At 40.8% G+C, this 21,095-nt stretch overlaps 1 protein-coding gene and 2 long non-coding RNA genes across 4 annotated transcripts in view; 2 read left to right on the top strand and 1 right to left on the bottom strand.

The window, feature by feature from the left end:
- Window positions 1-2,554: 2,554 nt before the first annotated feature.
- The window catches only part of LOC134064353 (hyaluronan-binding protein 2-like), a 100,473-nt gene continuing 81,932 nt past the window's right edge, over window positions 2,555-21,095 (bottom strand). For both annotated transcript variants that reach the window (XM_062520272.1, XM_062520273.1), the window contains one exon: window positions 2,555-2,860. In XM_062520272.1, coding sequence (XP_062376256.1) covers window positions 2,696-2,860 — 165 coding nt within the window. In that variant the 3' untranslated portion in view covers window positions 2,555-2,695. The remainder of the gene's footprint in view (window positions 2,861-21,095) is intronic.
- LOC134064286 (uncharacterized) lies at window positions 14,215-16,548 on the top strand. Its single transcript, XR_009936271.1, has 3 exons — window positions 14,215-14,853; window positions 16,015-16,106; window positions 16,334-16,548. It is a non-coding gene; the product is annotated as an uncharacterized LOC134064286 (long non-coding RNA).
- LOC134063999 (uncharacterized) lies at window positions 17,910-19,692 on the top strand. The gene is made up of 3 exons (XR_009936230.1): window positions 17,910-17,942; window positions 18,163-18,270; window positions 19,557-19,692. It is a non-coding gene; the product is annotated as an uncharacterized LOC134063999 (long non-coding RNA).

The following is a 21,095-nucleotide window of genomic DNA, read 5'->3' as shown; positions in this document are numbered from 1 at the left end:
CACATTAGACAGGTTGGGTGGTCATCCAGCTCCGTACGTGCCCATTATCAAGGGGAAACCCAGTTAATCAGCTGTTGCGGTATGTAGCTACTTTGATAATCATGTATTGGATTATAGTTTTGTACTAGTAGTATTAACATTCTTATCGACTTCACACTCTCGGCAGGTTGTGCGCTGGCTGCTTCAATTGGCACTGATTTCTATCACCAGCTAATACTTGTGCTGCTGTTTTGTCTCTCTGACTTTTATGTTTGAGTTCGCCTGCTGCCCGTCCGCGACGTGGTGCCATAGCGTGTGTGCTGACATAGGCATCTCACGGTAATTCATTGTCTGTGTGTGCATGTGGGCCTGTGAACCTGTGTTTTTGTATTGGTTTATTCGTTTGTCTCTGTCTGCTGTGGACACTGTCAATGCGTCTACGGGTCATTGGTGCAGCATTTTGTTTTGTTTGTTATTTGTTTCTTTTCTTTGTATGATATCTTACCAGTGGCAAGTCCTTTCTGTTTGCATGGGCATGCTGTATTCGTCACGAAGCTTGCTGTGAGTTTGGGTAAGGCGCTTTTGGTGGCGCCTCTGAGTTTTGTATTTATTACAGATTGTGTGTGGTATGTCTAATCTAACTACTATCCTCACTTTTTCTCTGTCATTGCCCAATTAGTCAGACGGTGAGAGCGTCTGTTAAATCTGTGTCTTGAACCATTGGTTTGATATTGTCTTTGTTTCATTGTTTTCTTTTGGTTACAGAAGTTGGGGTCTTTCCGCAGGGAGGCTGTCACCTGGTGGCGGGTGTCCCATGTTGCATGTGTGTTTCACTGTGTTTTCCAGCGTAGCGTTCACCCTGGTGGTTGTGCGCGTGTCCAGAGTTCCACGTGTGGTCTTGCTGACCCCCCATGCCAGATAGCCTGCCTCCCCTGGGTAAGCCCCACTCCGGTTAACTTTCTGGTTCTGTTATGTGATTCGTGTTGGTCATCATCCATACTGTGTATTTTCTCTTGTGCAGAATAAACTGACCATCTGCTCTATTCTAAAGCCATTGCCTTTCTGACAATTATGTGCTCTTGGAAAACAATAAAAACAAGTATTTATTGATTTATAGAATTCTGTCTCTGTCTCATAATTGCAACGAACCTGTGTGCCTTTCAATCTAAAGTGTTTCCTGGCTGTATTGGAGCCAATCTTTCTTTACTTAATTCCTGGGGGAGCATAACTCCTCCAGGTGGCGTAGTCGACACCAAAAATACCAACTTTACCCCCGCCATGCTACACAAGGAACGTCTGTCTGTGTGTCACTCTGTCTGTCTGTCTGTGTGTTCCACGCATAACTCTAGAACCACTCATCCGACTGACCTAAAATTTGACACGTCTTGCTAATGGAATGCGTGAATGCAGAGCAAAGTTTGGTTGTTTTCAGACAAAAAATAACAAAGACATCGTTAAATTAAGCAAAGTACAATTCTACCGCTCTAGCCACTCTAGCTAGCCACTCCCCTTCTCTTCCCTTACTCCAGCATAGAAAAAAAGCCCATTTCACTGACAAAGTCACATGTTGCCATTCATTAATTATGATGAAATTATGATGCCTCACTTAAACAACGGGCCGTTTCAAGATTGTTTATCTTGGGTAAACATGCTAAGTCCGACACACATACAGCCATGTTGGTAAGCAGGCTTTTAGGTAACACTCCATAATAAGGGTCCTTAATAAATAGCAAACTGTCATTAACTAACCCTCTGTTAATATTTGTTAATTGTTACTAAAATATCTATTTGCCACAAGTTAATGTTTTTTCAGTTGTTAATTTTAGTTGTCTATTTTTGTCTGAACCTGAGCCTTTAGTGTAGTTTTCGCGTAAATTTGCTACATCTTTCAGCTTTGCCTGTTTTGTTTTATCAAAACCTTTGTGAACCTTGTGATTATTCATTTCCAGTGTGAGACCCATACTGATAGTTATATATTACTAATATTAAGAATGAAAAAAACATTAACTTATGGGTAATAGATATTTTAGTAACAATGAACAAATATAAAGAAGGGTTGCTGATCTTGTAACAATATGCCGACACACTCACGTCGGTAGCATTCTGTTAAAATTTGCATTTAAAACAGCCGCTCTTGACTCTTATCTGGACATCGGCTATGGGCATAACATTCCTTCAAACATCACTTCCGAGTTCATAGCACTGGCATGGCCATGGTCATGTGGTTAGATTTATAATTTCCCAACAACAGCAAAAACGCACGGGTATGTAATGTGTCTAATATTGCCATTATATGCAACTCAAACGCCTTTCCCCTTCACTTTTTTACTTTGCAAAGTGAGTAAAAAGCTAACTGCACAGGCCTGATCCTACATCATCTAACATGATCTACCTGCATCAACATAATTGGGCAACAGGTTTCTTGGAAAACATTGTTTCTACGGGCACTGCATTAGTTCCACCCCTACTATCCTGCAAAAACTGTCACATAGCCATTCCTGGATACATAAATGTCACCTAGAAAAAAACCTAGATGCAGAGAGTCCATGTTTTATACAGAAATGCACAGAATTCGTTTTTGTTTTTGAATACTTTATTACTATTTTATGAATAATGAAGATTAACATTTGCATTTCTATTTCTTTACAAATACATCATTGTAGTTGAATGATGTCTAAAAGTAAATGGTAAAGACACATCTTTCTTAGGCAAATATTCAAATCATGCCACCAATTTTTGAGGCAATCCAATCAAGGAACATGATTACATTTGTGTAAACACCAGGCTTGTTTGCTTTCCCACAACTATCTCCCCAGCTCACCAAACCATAAAGGTAGTGTGTTCCCTCCTTGTCACATGTCAAAGGGCCACCCGAATCACCCTGTCAATGGAAAATAATAGAAAATGAATACAATAAGTTATAATTCAAAATGCATTATAATAAAGAATGCTATGTTTACATTGGTTCTATATGGATTACCCGGTAACACTTTACTTGACGGGTTCGTTCATAACACATTCATAACAGCTGTCATGAACTGCACATGAAGCATTCATGACTGTTTCATGAAGCATGAGTCAACATTCATACCAACCCTTTCATGAATGTGGAAGACAAAACGTCAAAAACTTGTCAAAATAAAAGTCCAACAAACGCAAAGGAGCATTGCTGTCTTTTTTGTTTTAGCCAACCTGATCATGTCACATCTTAATCAATGGGTCCAGTGTCCAGGAGAATTTAGTTTGTCTGTTTATTTCATGATAGTAGCCTCTGAAGAATGCAAAATTGTCCATAAATATATATAAAACAGGAATGTCCAACCATTCAGAGGTCCACAAATGGTCAGTAGGCCTAGCCTAGTTCACTTCACAGTATGATGAATACTTCACAACTTATAGTAAAGTGACATTTGAAGTAGACTTCATAAAATATTCATGAGATGTTTACAAACGCTGGAGAGGCCCTGTATATGGATTACTAGATTGTTGGACTTTTATTTTGACAAGTTTTCGTTGTTTTGTCCTCCACATTCATGAAAGTGTTGGTATGAATGTTGAGTCACATTTCATGAATCAGTCATGAATGCTTCATGTGAAGTTCATGACAGCTGTTATGAATGTGTTATGAATGAACCCGTCAAGTAAAGTGTTACCGATTATCCTAGTTTGTAGTCCTAAAGTCACGCTATTTCACAGTCATATGCTAGTAGTGCATCATTATGTACTTTAAGCAATGCAGCTAGCTAAAGTCATATAAGCTAGCTGCATTACTCTGAACTGCTTGGGATATTCTCGTTTGCTTTTGATGTCAGTTATTTTCATTTATTTAGTTGCAAACAGTGCGCACATCCAAATAAAGGAGCAGGAGCCAAAAAGTTAAGATCCAAAAAAAGAGTAAAAGGTTCACACACTTGCTCTCACTTAGTTTACTTTATTAAGTCAAGTTACGTTTCGAGCCGCATGCTCGAAAAGTAACTTGACTTAATAAGTAGTAGTAGCGTTGTATTTGAAGCTTGTATTGTGGCAGTACAGTTCCAAATGTAACGTCTGCTTATATGGTAAGTCAGAGTTTAACATTTTATGGGTTGTAGATTGACTGGGAACGCCTAGTTTATTCAACTAGCCATAGAGTGTTATTTCTATTACTAACAAGAGAGCATCTGTGGGTGTTAGTCCTAATTGTTCATTTGTTGAGAATATTAAAGGAACACATTAAAGGTGTTCATGTAATTGTGGATGCTTTTTCTTGAGCATAAGCATGTTTGTTGCTTGTTTTTTTTGTTGTTGTTAAATAGCCCACAACTTGCTGAACATACACTATATGTTTCTTTATCTTGTAAATACATTTTAATGTGAAAGAAATTATTTTTTTAAGGATTTTCAAAAACGGTTCATTACTACAGTACTGTATATCAACATTACCATTTGTATTTTACATCAGGTGTTATACAACTAATCCCATTGATGGTATGTAATATACTCAAGAAATGAGGGTTTTTAGTGTAAGGAGGTCATCCAACACCAAAAATGGAATATTCGGCCCGGGTTCGATTCCCGCCCCATTGTTCTTTCTGGATCCCACCCCCGCTCTCTCTCCCATTCACTTATTCTTATTCTTATTATGACCGCCGCTAGCATAGCTAGCGAAGCGGTCATATAGTTGTTGTCAAAGTTTTTTTTTTTTTTTTTCCGTCATCGGTTCTGAATTTTTGGTCAACGATTCCCGGGACACCGTAACACCGGGGCACATGAAACTTGGTGGGCATGTAGCCCCAGTAGACTTTTACGGAAAAATTTCGTTTCGTCCCCTGGGGTCACTCCCCCCCCGCGCTGGCCCCGCCCGAAGCCCAAAAATTGCAGTTTTTCCTACATAACTACCTGAACCGTGGCACCGAGGATGACAAATGTTTTATGGTATGTTGGTCTCAAGAGCTCGGATCAACTTAGCTTATAACCAGTCATTTGTGAATTGCACCCCCATGGTAAAAATTGAAAATGTAATGTAATATTGCTTTAATTGCCCCTATCTTCAGATGAGATGCTATGAACTGCACCAAATTTCATGTGTATGATTAACCTGACACCCTCTGGGAGTATGCCAAGTTTTGTGGACTTTCATCCATGGGGGGCTATAATAAATGTATTTATGTGTGCATTTAGTGAATGGTCCCTCAACGTGGCTGCTCTACACTGAAGCCTAGAATGGCCCCATGGCCCCATGTAGCTGTGTCACTGGCACCCCCGTGGCTACCCTGTGCTTACCAAATAAAACAATTATGTATTTATTACGATTTTATATGAGAACGTCAAAAGCAGAACTAATGCAACCACGTTCAAACACTGCAGCCTGCTGCCACTGGTGTGTGGCGCTGGCGCTGCTCAGTGAATGATAGATCAGACCAGAGAGAAGAAGACAAACGAAGAAGATGGAGTTGTGATTTCTCAGTTCCGAATGGCGGCCATATTGGAATTTTCTTTACTGTCGCTAGTTTCACACTACTTGATTTCTCATGTTGCAGTAAGCTAAACGATTTCATCTCTTACGTGACTTGTTGTTCTTGCACGTAACTGTGTAACCGTCTGACTGATAAAGAAGTTGTTAAATGTCTTTACGTTTAGAAACATAATCAAGTTGAAGCAAACTCATCCAAGCAGATGCGAATAGCCTACAATGTCAGTACTCAAACCACCAGTAGCAGGCTTAGGACTAGGTAAGTAAAACATCTCTTCTCTATATCTCTACTATTTTCATTTTAAAAACTGTATGTAAAGCGTAATTCTAGCCAACACCTGTTTCCAAAATGTATTTATAGAGTCTGTACATGTGGTCCCTAGCTTGGTTTGCCCGAAAATTAAGTGGAAATATCCTTTAGAAGTGTTTACTTTAGGCGCTAGTTAGCATGTAACAGCATCTGAATTAATGAACTGGCATGGTGCATTTATACCTGACGATCTCTTTCAAGTAATTTAAATAAAAAACGGACCTCATGGTTAGTATTTATAGAGTCTGTACATGTGGTCCCTAGCTTGGTTTGTCTGAAAATTAAGTGGAAATATCCTTTAGTAGTGTTTGTACTCTAGGCGCCAGTTAGCATGTAACAGCATGTGAATGAATGAACTGGCCACTAGCATGGTGCATTTATACCTGACGATCTCTTTCAAGTTATTTGAATAAAAAACTGACATCATGGCTAGTATTTATAGAGTCTGTACATGTGGTCCCTTGCTTGGTTTGTCTGAAAATTAAGTGGAAATATCCTTTAGAAGTGTTTGTACTTTAGGCGCTAGTTAGCGTGCCAGGTGTCATACCATTGCAGTAATCATCTCACTAAACACGTCTTTTCATATCCAATCTGTTCAACAGAGTTTGCCAGTCAGACCACTACACCTTTGCCAGCACCACCACCCAGCAAGCTTCATCAACTCCAGCCATGCCGGTAAATACAGTGCCTATTGACAGCCTACACACCCCTGTTCAAATGCCAGTAGCTTTGTCCATTGTTAAATCCCCGTTGTTCTTAAATGTGTTATTGTGTTTCGGAAAGGTATTGCATTACATTACTCTTCACCTTTTGCTTTTGTAGTAGAAAACATGTTGATGGTAATGAAAAGGTAGTAAATTCAGCTCAATTTTTTTTGTATGAACCCTGCCATTGCAGTAATCATCTCACTAAATACGCCTTTTCATTTCTAATCTCACCTCAGACTGGATCACAGTACCAATCCTCAGTACATTCATGCATACCTTATCTATAGTATTCTACTGCTCCTTTAGTCATGTTGATTGTTGATTTGCTTTTTAATTTTCCTGTTTACATTGTTTACATTGTACTGTATGTTGTGTGTGGTGTCTTAAGCTGCTGGGACCTTGAATTTCCCCTTGGGGATCAATAAAGTATCTATCTATCTATCTATCTATCTATCTATCTAATCTGTTCAACAGAGTTTACCAATCAGACCTACACCTCTGTCAAATTCGCTCACAACGCTGCCAGTAACACCCCAGCAAGGTAGAACTGCATTTTCATTAATCTGGCACCAATATCAAGGGAGAAACAAGCCATGAATGTCTGTCACAACTTCTTTGCATCTTTACTTTCCTTACATCTGAAGAGTGTGTAACATATATCATTATTAAAAATAATTTTAATAAATTGTTTAAGCATGTACAATAAATAAAGCATGTAAATGAGCATGTAAAATAAATAAACAAAAGCAAGTAAAATAAATAAATAAACAAAATGTATTGAACCTAATACTATGTGTGGTGAGTCTGTGTGATAGTTGCTGAGGATAAATGTTTTTATATTGGATTATTAAATTACAGAATACATTTATAGGTTTCTCATCAGCAGGCACTGTCTTCACCTTAGTAAATTTGGTAACTTTGGTAAGTCCTGTAAATAATTGTAAATTGTTCTGATTGAGGGCAAATGGAAAGTGTTATAATGTATTATTGCTATTTTAGTGCATCATTTTCATTATTATGGCCATAAATAAGGCCAATTAGAAGCTGGTGGGTAGTAAGCGGCAAAAGGGTGGCCCTTTATCTGGAGCCGCTTCTGAGCCGCCGCTGGACAGCCAGAGAACTGATGAGCAAAACTCCAGCGGGCCACTGGTGGTTACCGCCGTTGGACCGCCAACTCTGCCGCTGGTTTGTAACAGTAACTTTAGCATTAAATGATTGCAAAATATTTATTGAGGTGAGTTTAACAAGTGTAATTTCATTGGCATATAATTCAGGCCTATAGTAGATGGCTAAATGGCTACAGTAGAAGGATACACGAAAAGCCCAAACTACCAAAATCTTCATATTTTATTACCACAGTTTCTATCTATAGGCCTCTCTTATTTGGTATACTGACTAGACATTATTGAACAAACATAGGCTATTCATCTGTATTTCAGTATCTCAGTAGGTTAAAGTATTTTTTAGATACCTCCCTGAAATTACTTTTTGCAGGTTGTGATGTCTTCTATACGTTCTGACGTTACTGTTAAAATGGCGTAACTGTTAAATTCCAATATAGTGAGTAGGCTATTGGCAAAACCGATTGGCATTTTTATGTTGAGCCGGCAGGGGGCTCAGTTTAAACAGTAACTAAGTTCGCACACACACACATCAACAGATTCACACGCACAGATAAACACACTTCCACGGATTCCACACACACACACACACACACACATGCGCACACATGCACATTCACACACACAGACAGACACACACACATCTTTATACAAGCAAACTCACACATGCACACACTCATATACACATGAGCTGCAAGAGTAGGAGATATACATACAGTATATTGCACAAATCGGAGATAAGGCAGGTTTAGACTTGCTGCAGACAACGCGTTCGTGTTCGTATCATGACTGCCTCGCGTATTTTGCGGTCGTTTGGTGCGTCGGTCGTGCACGTCGTCGCAAGCGAACATGACGCGTCCGCGAGATGCAATACTGATAAGAAAGTAGGGGGCGATCACTACAAAAAAAGGTGACTGCAAGATGCATTATCGACATCGAAGCTGGGGGCAATCATGAGAGTAAACAATGGCACATGGCCACATCCACATCTGATGTTACTATTCTCCCCCTAGTGAAGACCTCCAGTAGGGTGCGTAATGCTGCAGCGAGTCTGTACACCGGACACAGCAGGTCGCACACGGGCGCATATGCTTACGGTTGGTCTAACAGCAAGTATAATCCCAGCCATACAGGAAAGTTGACGAGCGTAATTCGTTTTGGAGAGAATGTGCAGAACTGAGCGGCGGTCATATTGTGTACCGCTATGCGGTGCATCTAGTTCTTTATTAGGATCCCCATTAGCTTCCCCACAAAGGGGTCGCTAGTCTCCCTGGGGTCCTGTAGTAAAATCATAATCATTTCAACATTACAAATATTAAAATGTTACATTGCATTTACATTCCATTATTATTAAAAACACAAACAGTCTAGCCAACACCATAATCGCAACTGGACAAGATCAAGCATTCACACAAGAGCTTATATGCCTGACTCTAACTTAAGGAAATGTTGCTTAAGTGACTTCTTGTATCTAACACAGTTCTCAATGTTTTTAATGTCCAACGGGAGCCTATTCCACATGATAGAGCCCCTGTAGAGTACAGTTCTTATCATACAGTTTGTGCATGGTGCTGGGACACCCAAAAACCCATTTGTCACTTGTCTAGTTCTATACCTATGGCTATCACCTGCTAGTATCAGCCAGTTGGAAAAGAACTGAGGTGTTTTCTTCCAAACTGAGTTATGCATAAATCTCAAAAGATGGTACCTAGATTTTGTTTCAACAGTTAGCCATGATAACTTTTTGTGCATCTCAAAGACATTTGTACGGAATGAGCAATGCAAAGCAAGTCTGGCTGCTCTATTCTGCGCAACCTGAAGTTTTCTAATATTTTTGCCAGCAGCACTTGACCAAACAACAGGGCAGTAGTCCAGATGTGACAAGACAATTGACCTTCCTGTCTACAATTGACCTTCCTTCCTGTCACTTCCTGTCTATCTCCACTGTCACTGTCAATAAAGGCATAAAACGCCCAAAAGAATGTACTTCAAAATAAAAAAATAAGAAAAATGGAGTGTTCAGCACAGGCACAAAAGGGATGCGTATAGACACCCTCACAGTTCACGTCACAGAAAAGGTGTGCGCATGTTGAATTTCCATCCCATTGAATTGAGTGTTTGTGTTTGTGTGAATTGACTGAAACGTCAAGGAAACTGCCAACTTATACAACTTTTTAGCACGTATATGTCTGGGCTTGTCAACCAGATAGCCGTATACATCGTGCTAAAGAATCTCTGGCCACCTGCTAACATCATCTACCCACTCTGTTTTCAGCTCAGGATCTGGCAAACAATGGCCAGCTCAACATGCAGGTCTATTAGCTACTCCTTTTTTTTCTTACCTCATGCTAGGCGCACACCCAACCTAAAGCTTTACATCCCATGAGACTATTTAGTTTAGGCTATAGGCTAAGCCTACACAGTGAGTACAAGTCAAGTTGGCCAGAATGATATGACATAAGGGCATAAAGGGCATGAATAAGACAACTCCTTAAACGCCTAGGTTGAGTTTGAGATGTGTTAGGCCTACACATGGATCATCACTTCCAGCCAAGACCGTAGTCACCATAGACATTGAGGGGGACGTGTCCCCCCTAATATTCAGATACAACCAAAATGTCCCCCCCAATATTCGGACATAGAAAAATAAATAAATAAAAAACGCTATAGGAAACCAACGGTAACGACCGCGATCTGAATTGTCACTGGCAAATGCAATCAAATGCACAAAATAGCTTAATAGTAGCACCTTCATTAGTAGCCTACCTGGCGTGACCCACGCTTTCAACATCAATCTCACGCCCTCACACACACGCAAGAGCGCACCGAAGAGATGTCACGCCAAATCCATTCTTCTTTTTCATCAATCTGTTTACTTTCAGTTGACAGTTGGTGACTATAGACTAGACCACAGCATATTGTTTAAGTAGGGTTCAGACCAAAGCGTCCCGACGAGACGAGCCGCGACGTTCTAAAACCTTGCAACTGCGACTCAACATGTTTAATGCTCTGCGACGGCTTGCGACTGCTTGCAACTACGTGCAACTTCTAATTCACACCGCTGCAACTCACCACTGGCTCTTTAGATCAACTACAGGTATAGTATCTGTCTCTACTGTACAATGTTTTCAGCGCAGAGAAATTATCTGAGACGCAAAATGCAAAATGCTCGCCCATTCTTCTCTATCGGATTGCTCACGAAGTTCTAGTCACACTGATATGCATGTCACTTGACAGAGCACGAGCTTTCTGTTGGTATCAATGTAAATGTAGCCTACAACTCTACTATCTGTAACTCGCGAAAGAATCAAATTGCGCACCAATTATTATCTGGTGGATTGCTCAAAAAGTTTAGGCTAATCACAAGCTTTCTGATGGTATTAGGCTACACTAGTTGTTGTAATAAACGGTTCGCGAGAAAATCAACGTGAATACACAAAAGGAAATCATATTACATTCCATCTCCACACCTGGCCCATCGCGGTGGAATAACTCCCAAGCCATTCCTGAGTAATCCAGTTTTTAAATTGCAATACATTTCTACTTGTTCTGCATCTTCAGGCTGTGGCACAATCAAACTAATGAACTAATGCTTGAATATTGTGTTCTTCCACTTTTTTTTTTTTTTTTTTTGTTACATTTAGATAAACTACATAGAATTAGAACATAAGCATTGCTTTCATATTCCTAGGCATTATTCTAGACTAGCCGAAAATGTGACTGATGTCAAATTATTCTCACGTTCTTAAAGTGACAGGCATCAATTTGACTTGACATTAAAGATAAATGTAGGCTTTTTAAGTCTATTTCACTCCCAAATCAAACTTATCAAAAATATCAAAATTCTTGACCTATTATCAATTTCTAAACAATTTTGACACCAATATTCGTATCATGTATTTTTAATTGGCTATGGCTCCTGACTGATGCAAGATAGATAGATAGATAGATTTATAGATAGCCTACAGAACATCTATGATTCTGTAATTAGATTAACTATTATTGTATTGAATGTGAGTTGTATCAGTCTACAACACCACTACAAATGTCACAGGGAAACCCATTCTATTTTATTAAACAACTACCGTGTTTATATAGCCTATATAGTCTATATGGTCTACAGTAGACTATGGGCCTCCCTGATAGAGAGCATGAGCATGCTGACCTGGAGGTGTGTGAGGAGAAAAACAATTCTGAAATATTTGATCATTTGAAAAAATTATGGAAAATAATGGTTAAAGAGGAACAATGCAGGATTGGCGATTTCATCTCTGGTTTCGGTTTCGTTTTCGCTCGTTTTATGCTTGCATATTTCTCTGCAGAGCTTCCCCGACAGCTTTAGCGTGTATATTTCTACATATATAGGCTATATATAAATATATAAATTGCAAGCTTGGTTCTTCTTGTTCCTTACGCGTCTCTGACTTCCAGATGTAAACAGCAAACGATTGTTTATCAGAAAGTTGCAAGGTTGTAATAGCGGATAGGGACACCAGGGGCGGGTGGAAATGTGACTGTTTTCGATAAAACTGGTCAGTCAAGCAAAACAACGATTTCTAAGCGATTTTATGACTATGAAAAAGTTGCATAGGGTCTCTTTAATGAAATGTGTTGACATTTTGTCAGACCCCGCCACAATTTGGTCCCCCCCAATGTTGACATCATGGCTACGGCCTTGCTTACTCTCTTTTCAACTTTTCACTCTTATTGTGCCACTCAACTGGGAGTTACGCTGTGCATGTTTTCTTAACACTAGAAGCGCCGTGCCGTTCTGACCCACTTATACCTAGAAGTGCCGCGGCCCGGTCATTTGACCACTTTGACGACCTACTAGAAGCGCCGTGCTGGTGTGAACTACTTAAAGCGCGGCGAGGCAGTCAAAAGACCGCTGAGTTCTTAGAATGGGAGGCTGTTACTTACACATAATGATAGCTAGATGGCGCTTCGTACACGAATCAAATCGTTTGGTCATAAATTCAGTTTGCTCTAAGCCATGCGTCATTCGTGTCAGACCGTGTTGTTGATAGTCTGTGGTTGTTTCCAGGGGGTCAGGATTTGGAGGGTTAGCTTCAGCCAGTTAGCATGTCATTTGGCCGCCGACATCTTTGAAAAAATGGCGTTCCATGGTTGCAACATATCCGGCACCAGCGCATGCACGAGACAGCTCATGCACGAGCTGTCTCAGCTCATGCACGAGTTTGGTGTTGAACACGAGCGTCATCGCGCGTCCATGTTGATAACGCATTCTAGAAGACATAAATAAAATGACTGACGACTAGGATTAAGTTACCGATACTTGATGCCTGTGGATTATCATTATACCAGGCTTTGTGAATAAAAGAAAAAAGCAAATGTTGTTCTAATAGGTTACTATTATTTGCATTAGACTATGTATGAGTTGGCAAGGTATGATAAGACATTTTAGGAAATGCGAAGAAATTCTCTAACTAAACCCAATTATTAGCCTACTCGCTGTCGTGTAGGCTAGGCTATGAAAACTATTTTAAAACGCTCAGCTGCAGACCTGTAGCCTAGTTCATAACAACGCAGCGTTGGGGGTCACAGCCTACAGTAGATAACGGCAAAAGTTTCCGACAGTGACAGCAGACTTAGGCTAGCTTTACACGACAACGATCTGAACACAATCCGCAAAAGTGGCGTTGCGTTCCCTCTTTTTATTTCGCGTTTAGACGAGCGTCTTAGGGTGGAAATCTGCATGCACACGGTGACGCAAAAGTGTGTGAAATTTGATGTAGTATGCATGCCAGGTGGCTAGGTGATACTGTGGAGCACTGCCAAACAACAACACCAAGAGCGCGCGCATGCGTTGAAACTTCCTTCTACTTTTCTCCGTAGTAGCGCGAAATAGCCATAAGACTTAAAAGAAAATAGCCCACCGTCAAAAACCAAAGCATGGCTAAGAACCGAGGCAAGACAGACAACTTTGTCTGGACAGACGAGGAGGTCGAGCTATTGTTGCAAACGACGTTGGATCACAAGTATTTAATTCGCCTTCTCTGTTCTGATATATCAGTAGCCTAATTACTCTGCTTATTTGCTGAAAGGACTCCTGAATAGCTATCAAAGCAGCTAAGGCCACTTGAATGTCTGACTGACGGAAATAATTGACATGTTTGTTATTTTTTGGCTGTACTACACATGTATATGACGTCAACGCGTATGCGAGGATAGCCAGCGTGAGCAGCTCAGAGCACACTTTTGCGTTGTCAACCCTTTAGACGGGAACGCGACGGTAGAGCGTTTTTAAGATTTCCACTCTGGAGGGTGGGTTCATTTTTTTGCGTTTTTAAGCCCCAAAAACGCTGTCGCCGTCTAAACGAAAGGCACATCTGATAAAATATTTTGTCGGTTTCACCCGGGAGCGTTGTCGTGTAAAGCCAGCCTTAAAATGCATGCTGCTCGAAACACAACACATGGATGCGCGCTTCTATCGGTAAGCCTATAATATGCGTTGGCTTCATTTCGTCTGTCCACAAATGTAGGTTTAAGCTGCAAATTCACACTGGGTGCAGCACAAATAGCATATCAGGTATCCACACGTTTCTTACATCCCATGTCTACTTATTAAGAGTCATTTTCGTTGGGTAGACAGCCTATTGCGCACATAACATCCTACCCCCCCAGCACACGACGTCATTTCAACGTTGATATTTGGGCTAAATCCCGTCGGTCCGTCATGGCCCTGATTTCAACCAAAATTAGACGTAGAATAATGGTCTTGTTTTGGCCGGCCCATTTTGGTCTAAGGAAAGACGTCTTTAGCACGTCCTTTTTCAGACCACATATCAACTAATTAAATCCTGATGTAAATTATCAGTTATAGTCTACCTAGGACTACATTATCGTTCCTGTCGACCATCTTTCCCCCCTGGGGATTGCCCAAATCCGCCGCGAACTCTACGGGCGCCCGGCGCCGCCATCTTGGCTGCCGTTAACTGCGTGTGTGACTTTTGTTTGTTTACTCATGGCAACAGTTGATATGGACGGACAACTCTGTTTTTAGCCTTCTCCCCTCTGAAAAAAAAATCAGAGGAAAAATTCAGATGGAAAAAAATCAGTCATTGAAATAATGAGTAATTAAAATTCTGATAAAAAAAAAAAATCACATAAATGTTCACGTAAAGGAGACAGGAGTGAACTCTGCGCATGTACAAGAGGAACGGAGGCGGGAAGCCGTAGCCGAGCCCATTTCGAACTTTGTTTGAAACACACAGTCAGTTGAAGCCGTTGAAGAACAGCGTGAAGATGGAACCTGCTACTGAGGTAAGTGAGTTTATGCCTATGATTTAGGAAGTAGAAATGTAACATTTTGATCGAGAGTCAGTTTTGCCAAAACGAGACGAATGCTCTGAACACCATCAACAGTGCTATCAGAGATGATTATGCGGACAGCGGAGTAATCGAGGATCTATATGTTACCATGCTAACTTAACCTGTCCTGGGCTAGTTTTACTTGAGTGGAGAAATTCTTCTGTGTTAATTCACTCTACCGCTGATAATGTAGTCGGACTTGAAACCCGTTTGTAATTGCTGTTAGGTCCCGTTATCTCTATGAAAGGAAAGTATTTTCTGTCTGATCTATTCAACACAATTTAGGGCCGTTTGTGGTAACGTAGGAAGTTAGGAACCTGATTGCAACACGCATGATTTCGTGGACCTGCTTAGAACGTTCACAAAGGTAGCGCGAAAATTTGAATTTTTTTCGCGGCTAGATCTACCCGTCCCGAAGAGTCCTTTGTAACCATGGATATCTCTCCACCGTCCTGCTAGATACACTAGACTAGAGTAGACAAGCAGCGCGCTGTTATCCACACAGGACTATTTTAAATACCAGAATCGCTATTAGGCCCACTCTCCATTTATTGTTTATGGTTCATAGCAAGCAGTCATCATTACCAGACGTGGAGAACCTGTTGACCAGTTGTGCAGCATGTTAATAGTGTTATTGTTGTTGTTGTTATTATTATTATTATGAATAATAATGATAGTAATATCTATCTATTTATTGACTGTCATTTGGCACAGAGTAGTAACAGAGTGGTCAACATTGTCGAGGCTCAGATGCCCAGGTTGTGCAATATGTTGGTATTTTAAAGTGAAAGGTAGGGGAAACTAGTTGTGTGTTTATGTGATTGTATTGTAGCGCCGAAGCTATGTACCCCCTTGTTGGACTATCCCCTGTGGTCCCTTGTGTCCCCTGGTTTCCTGGTCTGTGTGTGTGTCTCCCTCTTCCTCCTGTGTTATAGACTGTGTCAATAAGTTCTGATGGGTTTGTGTTTAATGATTATTTTTGGAAATTGGTTATGTAAGAAGTGACACTTCCAGCGTGTTTTTACTAGACGCTGCTTTTGAGGTCTGGGATTCCTGTCATTTTTCTGTGTAACTGTTGCTTTTTCTAAAGCCTTTGCTCATTTGTCTTCTCAGCACATCAACTCTTAAGTGTGTCCCTGGAAGATCTACCATCAACTTCCAGAACTGCAACTGCTAGTACTGTCAGATGGTGAATGCTACTCAGGGTAAAAAAAAAAACCTTTACGTAAAACCATTTTCATCTATTATTTCAAGTTCTGTCTCAAAATGTGTTTGAAGCCATTATTCTAAGCTAAAGTAACTGCTGGATGACTTTGAAGAATCTGAACAGTGTACGGTTCACTATGTACTGAATTTTATTATTTCTAAGTGTTGTAGCAAGCAAAGTTGTTTTATTCTAACTTTGCTTTTTTGTCTTTTTTTTTTGAAACAGCAAACACCATTGTTACACCACTTTGAAGGAGAGCCTGGTCATTTGGTCCCCTCAGCTTCTCCCTTTCTCAGTGATATGTTCATTGTGGCTGGGATAATTGTGGGGCACTCTTTCCTTCATGGAGGACCCTGCTTGTCTGGACTCTGTGATGTGGTTGTCCATACTGCTTCGTGGGAGCCCAGACACGGCTACAGTAAACCTGGAGGACTGTGCAGACCTGGGGCCTCATTTATAAACGATGCGTACGCACAAAAGAATGCGTACGCCTCGTTCTACGCAAGCTTTGGTATTTATAAAACGTGAACTTGACGGGAAAATGTGCGCACCTCCACGCAAGCTCTGACCCATGCGTACGCACAAAAAAGGGAAAAGCAGAAACTGCGACCTCAGGAGGGAACAGGTACAACGACCCGAAATTGGTTCAATAATTGAAGTTTAACACAAGCATAACATCGCGCAATGACGCACATCACATAACTGCCTTAACCTAATCCTGTTTAAAATCTAAAACGTGGTTGATTGTTGTTTCGTGCGCCCGTCAAAAATTCCATCCTATTTGATGCGAGAAAGACATGCTGATAGGCTATGCCTATGTATGTTTTGTTAATTATCCACTTATGGCTTTCATGCATGTTTTGTTATTTGTCAATAATCAAGGCTCAAACATGTTGCTTGTTAGCTTGCAAATGGTAGGCTATATACAGTAAGTGCTGACTTGCATCGGCTTTCTTGCCACTGGCTGAATCGAGAACTGGCTGACCGGACTGGAATAGCCAACCTTCAGCCGAATTTTGCCAGACGTGTTAGGAGGTGTAACTGCTTCATCACCAAACTACATCAACTTTCCTTAAATGGTGAACAGGCAAATAAAAACGCAGTCTAATTTCCCAAATGTGATCCGTGCTATTGACTGCAATCATATTGCTATAAGACCACCGAGTGAAAATAAATGTGCCTTTGTTAACAGGAAGCATTTTCATTCCCTCAATGTCCAAGTTATAAATGTGACACGGACATGTTGCTCACAAATGTTGGCCTGATTCATATTGAGACATACTGTAGCAGCGTTGGGCGCAGACTGAATGCTGGAGCTCTGCGCGATGGTGGCTTCTACTGTAGGTGCGGGCGAATCGTGTTTAAATCCTGTGTGTAAATCCTAAAAGAATTTGTTGCAATTTTTCGACCATTTCTAAACATTCACCCTTTACTCATTCAAGTTATGTTGTAGGTGACAGTGGATATCCGCTGAAACGGTGGCTGCTCACGCCATTTATGAACCCACAAAAAGCCATGAAGTTGCGTTTTTTGTCTTTCCCGCTGTTTTTGGCATGTTGTCCACAGACATCAATATTCATTAAGGGCGTTTCGCTGAATATTTATAAGCAATTATGGGTGTGTCTTGAGGTACGCACAGGTGCCGCAAATGTCGAGTAGAGCTTGATTTATAAAGGGAAATTGGCGTGGAACGTGCGTGCGCACGGTTTTATAAATCAGAATATTTCTGTGCGCACGCACTTTCTGAGTTTTGAGCGCACGCCATCTTCTGGCGTACATCCTGCGCAAAGTTTTATAAATGAGGCCCCTGGACATTAGAGAAACAATCAGGCTTGTATGTTTACATAGAAAATACTAATGTTTGATGTTATGTTGTGTTTTTATTTTGTTTTGTTGTTGTTTGTGTGTTGCCCCCAAAAGACTGTGGGTCTTTGATTTTATAATGATTTTAGAAAAACTGAGGAGTCAACTGGTGGACCCACTATTATGATTCTATAAACTTTTAACACACTGTCTAACCATTATGTATCTCTTTCATGCTCTCCATCTTCAAGCTGGAGGTGGAATCAAACCTATCAGCTGAAGAAATGGGAAGGGTACAGAACGTGGCCTCTTCCTGGGACCTCCCTCCGCTAACCACAACCAACAGGGCCCTTAATGCTGTGAGTGAAATACATTTATATTTCCCTATGCTAGTGTGCTATACATTTTCCTTTCCCCCCCGCATTTGGTAATTTAGTCAATCAGCAGACGCTTCTATCCAAAACAACCTAAAACTACACTTTGGAGGTGTGTTTTTTTTTATGTCGGTCTGGTTTGACTTGATGTAGCCGTTTTAAGACGACTGCAGACGTGATTATTTCTGAGATTCTGATAAGTTTTCAACCATGACGTATGCACAATACATTCCAGTTTTGAAAACATATCAGAATCTCAGAAATAATCACGTCGTGACGCCTTCTAAATGCGGCCGCGCTGTCAGCTGTTCATTCACGACAGCGGAAGAGAAAAGTACCTGTTAGCATGCTAAATTCGACATCCAAACGTAACGAGGAGACTCGCGCGAGCTAAACTGCTATTAATTCTGCTTAACATGCTGCGCAAATGTGTTCAAAACGGCTGCTGTACGGTCCTAAAATGTATACCGTACTGCTGCATTCAAGTTAACTCTGCTAACGTCTCACAACGTAGCCTACATTAGGGAGACTAAACTAAGTTATGCATTCGAGCTGTATCTCCAAGCGTTAGAATAGTGTCAACGAAGAGACTCTTGTGTGGGGGCGGATCTGTGGGGGAAATCAATGTGAATTGGAATTGTACATTGTAATTGATAACACCTGCGTGTTCAGGGCTGCCCGCGGTGAAGCCAGAGAGGGTTAGGAGACGCTAGCTAAGGCCGGGGATGTAGGAGTGAGGACTGATTGTCGCTTCCCAGTCAGGGGGTTTTCCTCGTAAGCTGCTATGGAGGCAGCGTTGGATCGGGTACTTCACCGGCCAGCGGGCCGGTCAGCGGTTGAGACCACACAAGAGTCTCTTCGTTACACTATTCTAACGCTTAGAGATACGGCTCGAATGCATAACTTAGTTTAGTCTCCCTAATGTGGGCTACGTTGTGAGACGTTAGCAAAAGTTCACTTGAATGCCGCCGTTTTGAACACATTTGCGCCGCATGTTAAGCAGAATTAATAGCAGTTTAGCTCGCCGTATGTGGCAACAACAATCCTTCAACAATCGTTAATGTTTTGTTAAATGCACATGCAGAGGCAGTGGTTTCATTCGGGCAAAGAAAAAGCTGCGTGCGCGCAGCTCAATGAAAGTGATTCAATTGATAACATGATTTAAAAATAATTTCAATCGTACAACATAGAACATTATTTCGTGGCGGCCCGCCACAGATTACTCAATGTATGGGAAACACTGTTAATGAAAATGTTTCCTGTCATTTCAGCTGCGGTGAAAAATGGAGCAACAAGGCTGACCGTGACATCGGGAGAGCTGAGGCAGATCATCTTAAACATGATGCACCTGGACGGTCCGGTGGCGGAGACTTCAAGAATTAAATAAAATTACAATGAAATGGATAACGTTTGTTTGACTGTTTGTTTACGCCTAGCTTGCTATTGTAATGTAGGCCTATTAGATTATGTATTTATCATCTAGATGGTTAAATTGGTAAATGAAAATGCTTAATGCACATTTTAAAAGCCTATAATAGGATAATATAGGCTTATTTTAACAGCAATAGTATGGGTAATGGTAAAGTTAGTAAGTGCTTAATGCACATTATTTAAAAGCCTATAATAGGATACTATAGGCTTATAAATTAATATATAACAGCAAAATTCTGGTTGAAAATAGGTCCATGGCAGCACCTAAACAAGACGTGGTTTCAACCAAATTTAAACGTTGAAAAGGCGTCTTTCCATAGACGTCTTTTCAACGACCATGAAAAGACGTCATCTAACCTTTCACTTTTAAACCAAACTGGGCCGTTGTTTCGACGACTTGACAAGACGTCTTTTCAACGACTTTTCAACGTGATTTTGCTGGGGGGGTAGGCTACAGTCAGTTCAAAGCATTTTCTGTGGGGATCATATTTATGTGTATAAGTGAATTCTTGCTCAATATTGACTCGCCATGTTTATTATATCATGACATATGAATATCACATTATAGGATTTCGAGACAATTAAGGGGCAAACTTCTCCACCATCCCAACTCAAATAATACATTTACGCCTGTAACGATAGGAGCGCGTTCATGAACACCTTCTCTCACTCTCCAATCCTCATCAACGACATACCTTATGTTGTCTCATTGTAACGTGGAACCTAATTGGCTCATTCTAGTTGGTGACGGAAATGAACACCCATGGAACGCCATTTTCTCAAAGATGGCTGCGGCCAATTTCAAACTTTTTTGGCTGAAGTAGCTAGCCTAGCATGGGCCATTGAAATGAATGGGGGCGGGACTTAGTCCCTCTCTCCAGTTCTTATAATACCTCCATGGTTGTTTCATTATGACATACAGCACGTTTGAGTTATCTGTTCATTTATTTTTGTTGATTTCTGTTGTTTGAGGTAAAAACTCTGGAAGAGTTCTTGAACAAACCTTAAGCAAACTTGACTTTCAACTTTTTCATAGTAGGCTATTTCATTTTTTATATTTCGTTTTTACATTTTGTATCCTACTTAGAAATGTTATTTATAGGCTATTTTAAAACGGAGGCATGCGTTCTGTGATAGGAGCCTGACCCGACGGGAGGGGAAGGATGAAAAATGTCGACCCAACACCAGTTTTCATTAATTTAGGGAGAAGCATCTTATAGGTATAGCTACCTCGGAGGGAGGGAGATAGAGAGAGCTATGCTGAGCAGGCATAGGCACGAGAAGTAGCCTAATTAAAAATGATGAAAGATATTCTCCGTTTTGCGAATGTGTGGGCTATGTTTGCGATGTCTGCTGAAGAAAAGCTATAGGCCTATTGT

The sequence above is a fragment of the Sardina pilchardus genome, chromosome 18, assembly GCF_963854185.1.
Source record: "Sardina pilchardus chromosome 18, fSarPil1.1, whole genome shotgun sequence".
Lineage (NCBI taxonomy): Eukaryota > Metazoa > Chordata > Actinopteri > Clupeiformes > Clupeidae > Sardina > Sardina pilchardus.
Note: the sequence above shows the minus strand (reverse complement) of the source record. Positions and strands in the feature narration are given on the sequence as shown.